The sequence below is a fragment of the Engystomops pustulosus genome, chromosome 2 (assembly GCF_040894005.1).
Source record: "Engystomops pustulosus chromosome 2, aEngPut4.maternal, whole genome shotgun sequence".
In the NCBI taxonomy this organism is placed as follows: Eukaryota; Metazoa; Chordata; class Amphibia; order Anura; family Leptodactylidae; genus Engystomops; species Engystomops pustulosus.
This window is the reverse complement of record NC_092412.1, coordinates 242706337-242719948: the sequence shown is the minus strand read 5'-3', so window position 1 is coordinate 242719948 and position 13612 is coordinate 242706337. Positions and strand designations below refer to the sequence as shown.

The 13612-nt window shown below is 36.6% G+C and overlaps 1 protein-coding gene across 1 annotated transcript in view; it reads left to right on the top strand.

The window, feature by feature from the left end:
* The window catches only part of ADAMTS5 (ADAM metallopeptidase with thrombospondin type 1 motif 5), a 76467-nt gene extending 63602 nt beyond the window's left edge, over nucleotides 1-12865 (top strand). Inside the window, exon 8 of the mRNA XM_072138599.1 lies at nucleotides 4461-12865. Coding sequence (XP_071994700.1) covers nucleotides 4461-5016 — 556 coding nt within the window. The 3' untranslated portion in view covers nucleotides 5017-12865. The remainder of the gene's footprint in view (nucleotides 1-4460) is intronic.
* The last annotated feature ends 747 nt before the right edge of the window (nucleotides 12866-13612 follow it).

Below are 13612 nucleotides of genomic sequence, written 5' to 3'. Positions count from 1 at the left end.
AGAAAAAGAAGAGTACTTACCTTGCTCCAGCTCACCATTCCCATGCCATAGCTCCTATTCAATTAACTTAAAATCTTCTGGATGGTTGGGTGGAGTCAGCAGACCCTGGTGACATTGTGTTGCCCATCATTGGGACCTGCTTTCAAGACAGTTGAAGTTGGCTGAGCTGCCCATCATACAGTAAGTACTCAGTGTCATACTGGCCCATCAGAGTACCAGAGGATTCACTGGTGGGCCAGGTTCTAAGCCAATACTGGACTAGAGTTCAAGTAGTGGACCCAACTCAACATAATTTGGAGTTTACAAGGTCTATATCCTAGAGGCTGGAGGGTGCTGGGCCCCCAGAATAAATTTATCTGATGGACCCAAGGATCCATAGTCTACCACTGTGGCACTTGATGACTAGCCAGAAGATGTGGCCCTTGATGGCTAGCCATAACCCCTTCAGTCAGTCAGTAGGTATACCACTAGTTGACATTGATGTTTTTTTCAACAACTTTTATCTTGTTGGGGGGGGGTTGTATTTTTTTTTACTTTGTCAATGTCCTTACTCTGTATCTACATAGCATTAGAATTTCAGTGATAGAGTTGCTTGTTGGTGACCCTAGGAACTAGTACCTTGCCCTCTGTGTAGGTACACGACTGATCCATAGAGGGTCTACTTCTTCAACTGTAAATGTGAGGGAAGAGGCTTATGGTGCATTCACTCATCGCTCTCTTGTCAGCAGATGTATATTCTGGCACTCTCCCATTTTCTCTATTAGCTTTGTAATTTCCCAATAGAAGAGCTCCCTGTGTATTCTGAGATAAGATTATTCTGGTTTTCACTCCAGATTTGTACTCCAGCCGTTCCCAGTATGTGGGTGTCTTAGACCTTCAAGTAATAAACACTAATGAAGTTAGTAATGCATTAAAACTGATTTATTGTTACCTCATATGCCCTGATCACTAAATTTTTTAATGAGTAAGAAATTTGAGACATAGAGACTAGATTTGTTTTCCATGGAGGGAGGTTATTATACACCAAAACTTATTACCAGCCTTTGTGATCTTCATCAGTATTTAAGACAATCCACCAAAATATTCGAGACGGTCAAAACTTATAATTTGCTTTTATTAGCCGATGCCACAGAAAATAAGAAATGTTTTTACAAACTTCATTTTAATGATTGACCTTATTAGTGTCCAATTACCATAAGGGCTGAACATGGTGGGATGTCATCTTCTGCGCCAGACTCTATAGTAAGAGTGAAAGTCTGTTCCAATTCATTTCTTGGGAAGTGAAGACTTGGTGGAAAGACCATAAATCAGGTTGAGTGGTTGTCATCGAAAGAAGATATTACTGGAATTGATTACCTTGGCATTTGTAGAAAGCACCTCCAATACCACACCAATATTTTGGGAATTGGTATAGGATAAACAGAGGGATTTTCTACCAAAAACTGTTTAGATCCCACTAAGTTGAGCCAAGTGGCTGTGAGATGACATGGAACTTCTAGTAATGAGTTCTTACGCTGTGTGTAGGGCTGTTGGATGGGGATCTTCATCTAGGGCAAGATGTCTTATCTCCTCATATGATACTGTGGACTGTCTCTGGCTTCAGTCTATCTTCCTAGTAGAAGTCATCGATGTTGTTATCTTAGAAAATCTCCATAACAGAGGTTATCAATATATATGAGCTGGGGACCAACTTCTGGAGCCACATGTCAGAACTGCTGCAAGAACAGCTATGTTAATTAGTTCTCTGGGTTGGAAACCACACCCACGATATTTGAAACCTCTGTGTAAAGCTAGGGAATGGTTAGCTGGTAAGATCTGTCTGGGTGGTGGGTGTCAAAGGTGGCAGTTAGAGAAATACATGTTCAAACCAATCAGTTTCAGGGGTGTTGTCCAGGCAGTCCATTGATATTTACCAGTGATGTTGATCTGAGCCTATTTTTTTTGAAAGTTTGTCTTTTTGGTTTGTGTAATTATGTTTGTGTTACCATGCTGTGATATTGTTGTGATTCTAACCTTCTTGCCTGGACCTGACCATTCTTCTGCCTTATGATTGTTGGTTCTGACTTGGTTTGTCTGATTTCTCTTAGTTGTGTGTGTTGACTCTTTGTTGGTCTGTCCTACAGTTCTGTGTATGCACATAGAGTAAAGAATGTCACCCAGTTGTTGTCTGTCATTTAGCCCAGCATTGGCAAGTAGGCAGAGTCAAAGGTAGTGGCTTCTTTCATGCCTTGACACAAATATTGATCATCGTAACAACTTTTTCAACATTTTCTAGACACGGTGGTGTATTCATATGTGTGATGTGTACCACTCAGTCCTATTTTAGTTCACATCAGTGCCAATGTGGCATACCTACCCGCTTTATATCTGGGACCGATTGGGTTATGTTCTATCGAGTACTCCAAAATTATGTCTTTTTTTGAAGTTTTGTGGTTTATGCCCTATACATCTGCTGTTCATTATACCCCAGCCATCATTAGAAATCAAATAGTAAAGAAATGATTTATAACTATGAAAAACCTCAAACATATATCTAAAATTGGAAAGGAGCAGATCTATAATTTAGTAGTTGTCCTTACTATAAAATTCAAAGACTCCTGCTAAAAGCATTCCTTTTATCCCAAAGCTTTCATGAGTTAAATCAGCCACTCGATCAAATGTGGAAGACGGCAATTCCACGACCCACATGCTAAAAGCTCCGATGTGTCTGCGTCGTAAGAATTCTTACTTCTCTGTGGATCCTGGTGCCAGTCGTGAAGAAATCTAAGTGATATTCTGCATGTGACAGCAGATTATCTCATCCAGAATCGAAATACTAAACATTTTCTTGTTATATTGGAATGGAGCTTAACAGCAGTGTCCTCCGCGGGAAGTTAATGTGTCTCACGAAAAATGATGTCAACAAATCATTTTTATCAAACAAAGTCTCCGGGGAGGAAAATGGGATTGTTTTCTTTGGATGATTTACTGTCATACAAGGTGCCAGAGTCTTTGCTTACTTGGGTATTTATATGGTGGACCACCGCTACACATTGCATTACAAAGGACTATGAAAACTAACTGGGTGTCCAGTGCAAGACCAAAAGACCACAGGCCAAGATGGTAGTGTTATGGGGGACATTTATCAACTGTGCAGGAAGGAATTTAACAACTCAAGATTAGGATCGGAAATGGAAAGGAAACCTGTTGTCTAGGTTAATAATTTCAGACTGATTTTTGTACACAGCTCTAATGTTTCTCCCGGTGTTACCAACTACAAACAAATCCTGGAACGTCTGACCATGAAACTATACTGATGTATAAAATAATAATAATAATAATAATAATAATAATAGCTTTTCCTATAACATGCTGCCTGCAAATAGGACACTGTGTACAATCTGCTTGGCTCTTCCTGTTCTATAACATGCTGTTTGGAGATAGGACGCTGTGTACAATCTACTCAGATCTTCCTGCTCTACAACATGCTGCCTGCAGGTAGAACTCTATATACAATTTATTCAGGTCCTCCTGCTCTATAACGTTATAAATATTTTCAATGTGCCAGTTACACTTTACATAAACATATCACTGTTTTAAGAGTCTATGGATCACAAGGATCTTAAAATACTGTACTTATATCTCCTATTACTGGGTCACCAGGCAATGTTTAAAGAGGACGTTTCACTAACTTTAATTTTTTACATCCAATAATAGGTTTTGCCACACCGATTCTGGTACAGTTGGAATTCTTGCACCCCCACAGTTCCTCTTCAATCAATGTCATCATTGGTGTCTCTCTACTGTCAGATGGGTGGTCCAGCCAGCCTGGCTCAACCCAGTTGACAGTATAGAGCCAAAAATATTGAAGGAAATAATGAAATTTACAATCAAATTTACAATTTAAAACCATCAGGATATACCAGGACACTTACTCATAGATCCAGGCACCATGACTGTGGTAATCTTCTGGTATTTGTTATCCATGGTCTTCTTTTAAAATTATACTAAGGAGCCTGAAGGGCTGTCAAAGGCTTTTACACTTCCCCCTCCCACTGTGAGCATAAACCTCCTCTGTTGCAGTGAGATTACATCAGGAGGTAGGAGGGAGGAAGTGCTAAGGGTGTAGAGGGGGAGGGGAGACAGCCTGTAACAGCCTGTAAAGCTGTAGCATGCAAGGGCTCCGGTAACACCCCCATAGCCCTCCAGGCCTCATCTGCATAATTTTAAAATTAGATTTTTAAAGGAAGGAGGTCATGGATAACATATAAAGAAGATAACCAAAGCCATGCTTGATTTTGATGGTAGATTTACTTTAAAGGATGCCAAAGTTCATGGAAAAAGTAATTCTTTATTCATGAAGACTATTATGTTCTCCAAGCAATGTCTCACAGTTTTCAGCTGACTGCTATGTATTATGGATAATGTGTAATTTGTCTAGACTATAAATAACAAGTTTATTACTCTAATTTGTTTTATAGCAAAGGCTACACGGATATTGTCAAGATTCCAGAAGGAGCGACCCACATAAAAGTCAGACAGTACAAGGCCAAAGACCAGACGAAGTTTACTGCTTACCTGGCATTAAAGAAGAAGACCGGGGAATACATCATTAATGGAAAATATATGATATCCACTTCAGAAAACATCTTTGAAATGAATAGCTTTGCCATGAACTATAGTGGCTGGAGCCACGCGGAGGATTCCTTTCACAGTATGGGGCATTCCTCCATAAAAGAAGTTTTAGTTGTACAGATTCTTGCTACAGATATTAGTAGACCGATTGATGTACGTTATAGTTTCTTTGTACCATCAAAACAAGGTTCATCCACAAACAGTATTAACAATAACGTGGTTCCTCAAAGTAACCAACCTCAGTGGGTGACCGGACCTTGGTTATCATGCTCTAGAACATGTGACACTGGATGGCACACCAGGACTGTCCAGTGCCAAGATGGACAAGGAAAACTAGCTAAAGGATGTCTACTTTCTCAAAGACCTTCTGCATTTAAGCAATGCTTACTGAAAAAATGTTAGCCAAAGGATGGACTTTGTCTGAAAAGACACGGTTTGTGCTGTGTAAATGTAGACCTAGCACGTCAAAGTTGGTTGAGGTTGGGTTTGAGCTCAACCAAAATAACTTAAGGGCTGTAAAAAATTTGGGCCTCCATGGAGATACTCTGTGAGACATGGGCTCTTCAGCCAACCTTCGAGGTTGAAAGGAGTTCCTTACACAACCACATTATGTAGGTGATGGGATGGATGCCGGCTTCCTTAACATCTTGTTTGCATCTCCTACCTCTCAAGAAGATAGTCTTCAAAAACATCTGCTAGGTTATACTTGTGGACAGCATGTCGTAGGTTATACTTGTGGTGTTTTGTACATACTGTATGTGTCATTAGGTGTGTCACTTTCTATATCACTCGCTTTATAAGAACAGTGATTGACCAAAGTAGATCTACAGCTACATTTCTCCGATTGTTCCAAATACAGCTGTTGACATTTACTGGAAAAAAAAAACTTGCTGCTGATTATCAGCGCAAATCTTTTTACTTGCGACTAGTCTTGCCCACGAACCAACGTGGCATGACAGATTTTCATTCGGGAAAGAGTGATCTTTTACAGACGTTTGTTTACAAATTAGAGCAGCCTACCGAAATGTAAGGTACAGATCTGCATTTCAGCTGGGTAGAAAAATTCAAAGGGCATTGACATTTTAGATCTGAAATAAAATGGGTGTTTAGGCATCTGACATTCCCTTTAGCTGAACAAAGTTTTTCTTTTTCTGTGAAAAGGTTATTATTCCGTGTAAACAAAGGATATTTAAAAAAAAAATTAAAACAGAAAATCACTATGACACCATGTAAATTGTCGAAAGGGAATTTTTATTAATCAGGCTTCTCAATAAATGATTGGCTCTAGATAGGACTATGACGCCAATTCTGTAAATTGAGTAGAGACAAGTGGATTTTTTTTAATAAGGCTTCTCAATAAATGATTGGCTCTAGATAGGACTATGACGCCAATTCTCTAAATTGAGTAGAGGCAAGTGGATTTTTTTTTTAATAAGGCTTCTCAATATATGATTGGGTCGATTTAGGACTATTACGCCAATTTGATAAACTGACAGGAGGCAAGTGGATTTTTTTATAATAAGGCTTCTCAATATATGATTTGGTCTAGATAGGACTATAACGCCAATTCGTAAAATTGACTGGAGGCAATTTTTTTTAAAATAAATGATTGACCCTAGATAGGACTAACATAAATATCAAGGAATGAAAAGACCCTTCATTAAGATCTGTTTCTCTATCTTACAAATATTACTTGGTGCTACCAATTCGTGGAGAACAATAGTAGCCCTCTTCACATTTTACGAAAAATACCAGATTTTAACATTTCATTGCAAATTTTTGTTAGATATCTCAGTCACTCAGTAAAGTCAATTTTTCCATATTGTACATTTTTTTATCAACTTTAAAATACTAAAACTGAATTTGTAGTACTATTGGGGATTGTCTTACCAATTGAAACACAAGTTCAAAATTTTTTTGCTGGTAAAGTCATTTATAATGCCAATTCTACGGTATCTCTGGGACTAAGGCTCAGGTTGGGAAATGTGAAGCTATTTCAGTCTGTAACACTCTGCAAAAGCACCAAAAATTTAGACAAGGTCATGTTCTTCTTTGTAAGCATAAAATATAATAAAGTAAAAATTCTCAAGAAGCAAAAAAAGCAAAAACAATAACATCTAATGAAATTCGGTAAAGTGAAAGACCTTTCTGGTCCTAACTCTATTGATTATGTACTAAGAAAAAAAATCAATGCACAGTGTATACGAACGGTAGTAAGCGTTATATTAAGCATCCTCGAAAGTATCGTTTTTCTCGGTGACAAGGACATTGTTCCAAGATTTGGAGGTTGCCATCACCAAAGGCTTCTTAAAAGACTGCAGCCTTACAGTCTGTAAAAAAGAAAAAAAAATCTCAAATCTCAACTTTCAATTTCATTAAAAAAAATAATTTGGAAAAATAGTTTAAAAAAACTCTAAACTGAAAGTAAAAGGGAAATAAAGCAGATATTTGGCCAAATAAATAATTCAATTTTTGTTGTATAGGCAATATTCATTGTAAAAAAAAATTAATGGTCAAAAAAACATTTCAATTTGTTAAAAAAATGTAAAAAAAAAGAAAATTGGTAGGAAAATTGAGTAAAAATTAGAAAACTTTGAATTTATCTAAAAATGTAAACAATGTAATTTACACAATTTGCTCTTAATCCTCCTTCAAGTTGCAAAGCAGCACTGAAAAAAAAGAGAAATAATTTATTGTTTGTAAAACTCGTATGTGAAACTACATATGTAATGATTTTATTTATTTTTTTATTTAAAACAAAAAAAAAAACCTATTGTACAAGTTCTGTATTTAAGGTGTTTTACTCATTTTTTTTATTTATGCTTCCTGTGTGTCGATAGTACACGTTGTGAGTTTACATAATGTGCAGCGCTGGTTGCTTTTCTATGTTTTACACAAAAAGCATTCAATATAAGATAAATGTACATATCCATATCCTGTAAATAATATATATATTCTCTTTATAGGACTATATTCGACACCAGCTTGTTTTGCCTTTCCAAGAAAAGTAAAATCTAGCTTCTTATTTTTTCTGACTTTTTTTAAAAATTTTTTGATTTTTATGACAGGCAATGGTCTACGCACACTGCTGAACAAAATGTACTTATGTAGTCTTATAAAATTCAGGTCAAACTAAGTTCACTTGGTAAAAAACTACACTTAGAAAATATCAGCTTGTACTGTTCAATAGAAACTTCAAATTTTTGTGTACATATTTGACAGTTTTCCAAAAACATCACGCAAAGTCTACTGTATTACATGAAGGGACAATTTTATTTTTGGAGGCTTGGTTATCGGTGGATTAATAGACATTAGGTAATTTCCAATCTATGGCACAATACAGTGCCGAAACACAGAACTTTTGCTATAGATTAAAATTTGCCCCTCGAAAAATAATGTGGTCATCAGTTGAGCTCTGATGAGCCAAAAATGGCACTCAAGGTGTCTATGAAGTTCCTATGGCTGGCCAAGCACTCATCCAGCTATCAGTTGTGCCTTCCAATTTCACCAAACATACTCTTCATGAGGCCTAGCATGCATGTGTTATCAACGGGAAGAGGAAACCATTCCCTGTGCCGATGGCTTATCTCCCGAGTAGAAAAAAAAGATTCAGAGTTAATAAACTTTAATGCAGAATCACTGCAAAAACTTTGTGCTGAAATTAGAAAGTTTTAAACACATGATAAAGTTGACCAGTCCAGATGCAGATATCACCAGTCTAAAACCGTTTTCTGTTGGTCGATGAACTGGAACTATAACACTCGCCCTCATCTAGAATGAATTAAAGGCACTAGTGAGCTTAATCCCCTAAACACTAATAATATTTCTAGAAAATAACATTTTCTATAATATCCATACCCCCTCTAAGATTTCAAACTTGGGAACTTTTGGTGATGGCATTTCATAGAAATTAAGTGGAGATGCAGATTCCTGGTCACTGCTCAATGTCAACAGTGACCTTAGTTTATGGAGTACTAAGGTTTTTGGTAACTTAATAATGGTAGGTCTTGGGCAACCTCTTAAATACAAGCACAGTAGATAAAAGGTTTTCTTACACAATTCTTTAGGGACTACCCTTTTACTTGGTTATTGGTATTCATCATAGGCGGACCAGCCAAACTTAGCTCCTCATGTGTTTCATTGGACATCATCAGCCATTGGACCATCATGGTCTAGTGACTGATGAGGTCCAATGATACACATGGGGACAGTCATGGTCTAGTGGCTGATGATGTCCAATGATACACAGGAGCTAAGTATGGCTATTCCACCTATGGTGAAAACCAATAACCTACTAAAAGGGTGGTCCCTAAAGAAGACCTTTAATCTACTGTGCTTGTATTTAAGAGGTTGCCGAGGACCTACCATTATTAAGTTACTAAGCCATTTGTGCTCCATAAACTAAAGTCACCATTGACGTTGAGCAGTGACTGGAAGCTACATATCCAATGAATATCTATGAAATACTATCACTAAAATCTCCCAATGAAATCTAAGAGGAGGGTATGGATATTATAGAAATTGTTATCTTGTAGAAATGTAATTTCATAGTCCCTTTAGTTTCTATCTAGACACATCCTGTTTTGTGCTTCAGCTTAACTCGCTTTCATAGGAAAATCCCTTTAAATTTTGGTTCCATATCATAGGCAAGACAAATTACCATTTTTAAAATTTTAATTTGTTGGAATATTAAATTAAAGATATTAAATTCTTTATCCCAGCGACTGACTTCAAAACTTGAGCTTAAAAACTATTAAAAAAATATCTATTTTTTAAACTCAAAGTATTTTTTTTAAAGTGTGCACCACCATTTGCATCCACCAAGTCTATATTAAGAACGGTTCATAAATCTAAAAGACAACAAAATTATCAGTGTTGTAATAAAAAAAATCTACATATATATTTTTATTATAAACATAGATACATTTTCTTCCCCCCCACAAAAAAAATATTATATTTGTAGATAAATGAAAAAGAATGGGTAAAATATACTTTTTCTATTTATAGTTTGGCATCGAAAGACATAAATGATAATAACCTTATATCTTATGCCTCAACTATCAATTTATAATAGAAAATATAACTATATTTTATTAGACTGTTCTATGTTACCCATGATTCTTTGCACTTGTATTTGCCATGCTCACACCTTGTGTTTTTGAATGTGCGCACAGATAGTATTGGCGATGAATATTGCTGTGTGCATTTATGTTACTTGTGTATGTTACTTATGTTGTATTCATTCCTTTACTAGTTGTATTTTGCCTCATGCTGTAAGTTCTACTGTACATCGGGTTGAATGATGCTCAACCAATGGGTGGTTGCTGTATTTTTAGAATGTATTCTAGGCAGACCGGTCAGGTAGACCTCTGTAAGATGTATTTTGACGATGGCCAAAAAAAATCTTGCATATCTCTGTTAAATGTGAACATGCAAATTTGAGCCTAATGCAAACTAATGTAGATAACATGGGCATTTTTACATGTCGAGATATATACAGTATATACAGCATGGTGGGAAAGTGTTCTTAGACACTATTGGACTGGCGTAACATAAGAAAGTATCAATGTCCACTTATAACTATATCATAAATCCTGTTCTGTTTGTAGTGTTGGACTTGAGTTCTTTGGGCTCATAATAATATTATTCATTGCATAACAATATACCCCAGTAGCCCCCAAACTGGGTTATCTTTTGCTGGATCTCTTTGGCCCATCATTAAGATAGGGACTGGACCCAACAGAAGATACTGGTGCTCTGGTGGGCCAATCTGACACTGTATAGTAGCACACTCAGGCCTTGTACTGGTATGCAGTGATAGGCACATAGTTCCATACAGGCCCTGGTGCCATTTGGGGCTCAGGTGACTTTCTACCACACATAAATGACAAGTATTATCAATAAAAATTGATTTCTAATCTGTTTGGACTTCCAAAGCTTCAGACTATCCCTCTGGAACAACATTAATGTCAAATTGCACAATTATTGTTTGAGAACTTGCTCTAAGAAGAGAATTTTAAAAACTATATTAAACATCCACCATGCCATTGTTGGTGGTTGCGTGGTGGACTTTTACACCTTCGCATATCCATATGCAAATTAGCTCTCCTTCAGAAAGATGAAAACTCTCTAGTCTTAACTATTGACCAATGTCAGGGTAGGGTAGCCACCTGGAAAATGTCAGACACTAAGTCTGTTGACTGGCAGGGGAGCTACCCATATACCATAGGATGGAACTAGAAAAAGTCTTCACTTTGGAGGAGAGCTGTTTAGCATATATTTACCCATGGAGCTTTGTCCGTAACATTCCATATCATCTGGGTATTTTCAAAGAGAACAAGTTTCCTCCGAGAGACTTATATTTGGTCACTGGCAAAGAAAACTCTTCTTTGAATTAAGGCAATTGTGTAGCATAGCAGCATTATATTCTTCTCCCCGAAAAACTGCAAAACCTATGCACCTATGGACAATTGAAGCTCAAAAGATCTTTACTTCCAGTCTAACCTCATGTTCTGAACCATAGCTAAATAAAATGTTTGACTAGACACCTACAGGAGATGGGTGTCCCATCTACCATATATGTTACTGTATGACCAGACTGACTCCAATGTATTGCAATCTTCATTTTTTTTTCTGTATTTTATCTTGCTAAGAGGTTAATGAAAAGCATTGGATATCTAAACGGTGTTGATATTACAAAGTTGGCTTCCAAACTACAAAGTGTTAACTTCTCCAAATAAATATGAGGTTTTACAACAGCACATTGACGGTTGGAGCCATTTATTGCCATTAATATTATATGAAAAAGGTTTTTCTTCAAGGGATTCTTCATGCTGTTCAAATCACGTACAACATAAAATTCAATAGCTTCCCTTGTCCTAAGCTTCCGAGTTTTACTCTAGGAACAAGCTGGGAAGAGATGACTTGCCCTATGAGAACTAGCCAGAATTTTATGCTGTCGGGAGTCACAAATCTCTTGATCCCCTTAAAAATTATGATATATCCCCAGCCCCTCCGCATGTATATGGTATAAAGAGTAGGTTTAGCGAGAATCGGAGAGTTCCCTATCAATATTGTTCCAACAGGATCTAAATATTATTAAAGATAAAAAAAATTATCTTGTCATAGTGCTACTTCTAATTTGTATTTGCCGAAGTGATTTGGTGGGGATAATTCTTAATTCCACAATTTTAACAAATTTGCCAAAATTATAGAGATGGAAAGCCAATGGGTATTATTTACCCTTTTCCCAAAGATTTCATGTCGATTTAGAACAATTCTCATTTAACTGATTCCATCAACTTAGTTTTAGTTTTCACTTAATTTTTTACTCAATACTTATTTTCTCAGGCCAAAAGAGTTTTTAATGTTGACATGCCATGTAAGGGCGATGCCTGATTCAGAACACCTACCTTGACATATAGGGACACATGTACTTATTGTTGCGCCTTTCTGTGCGCCTAATACAACCTCCCTTCTAAGTATGCCATTGTCTAGTTCTCTGCCGTGTTCTCTGAATTATCACCTGGCACCAGATGGTAACATTGCGACTTTTTACAAAAAGTTGCAAAAGAGCCCCAAAGAGTTGCAAATCCATACCTAAGGAAAGCCATTTGCAACTTTTTGGGGGCTCTTTTATGACTTTTGGTCAATAAGTCATTAGCTTAGTATTGAAAAGGAAAAACTCCGGCAGACCGGCACAAAATCATAACAAGTAAAAAAAGGCAGGAGCACAAAGCCAAAAACAAAGATACATGTGGACCATCGTATTAAGAAAATCTGTATTAATAGATGAAGGTCCACCATTTGGAACCCTCATTTATTTATAAATGGTGACTGAACTTAATATGCTTGCTCTATATAGTCAAAATGTGGATTTCAAAGGTAATTGTGCAATGCCTTGTTTCCCCTGTGGATGCACTGCAGGGGTATTGGACAGTTCCTTCCATTCCCTCTACAAATAGCAACTGATCACTGGGGATTTGAGTAGTGATATATCTCATGGTTGGTTCATTGTCCAGGAACCTTTCTACCAAACACAGAATATAGGAATCAAAAATTCACGAAGCGAATGGCCACCATTGAATATTTACTATGCAGGTATAAGGTTTTAAGGAAATTTCACCACTACTCTGCATATAATAGTGGACAGCCCCTTTAATATATTGTTTTCCTCCTTTAAAAAAAAAATAAAATGGATGGATATGCCTTAAGTATGAATGTAACATCACGCAACCCATTGAGTTAAATTGCTCAGTAGAGAAAAAGTTGACTTTTACATTATACATGTATCTTCCTTGATATTCTCAACATAATTCAAGTGACTTATTGCCATATTTGTCACGCCAAATATTAATGGTGTTAATAAACACACTGTATAGCCGTATATATAAGAATTATGCAACCAAGCTTCTCCATGATGAATGTCAATGATACGATATGCATATTTTATTAGAGGACAACTTGGTCTATCAGGCTGAGATCGGAACTATTACGATCAACTGCACTGGCTCTAAGGGTAGATTATCTAGTGTCACACCTTTGATAAGTTGTCATATATGCAGTAGTTTGCACCACATTATCCAAGAACTGAAGGATAAAAAAAAAATAATGTACTGTATCAGCAATGTAATGGAATGTTAACGTCAAGTTTTTTCCAAAAACAAAAGAAATTTTAAAAAAAATTCCAAAAATAAATGTTAACAGGAAATCATTATGTTTTATCTACAATGTATTTACTCTCGACTTTGGATTTTGTTTGATGTTTTGGCGAAATGACAAAAAAATTATGAAAAATAAAGATGTACTTCATGGTTATTTTAAATTACCCATGCCCGGTGCTTCTTTGTGTTTAAATGACAGAGGTGACTTTGGATGACGCAGCCGAAAGCATAATGTTGGAATAAGCAGCAAAGATGATGAATCGGGAAAGGGAGGGAATGAGATTCAGCATGAGAAGGTGTATTAAACAGAATAGGAATTTAGCTCGAAATCTGAA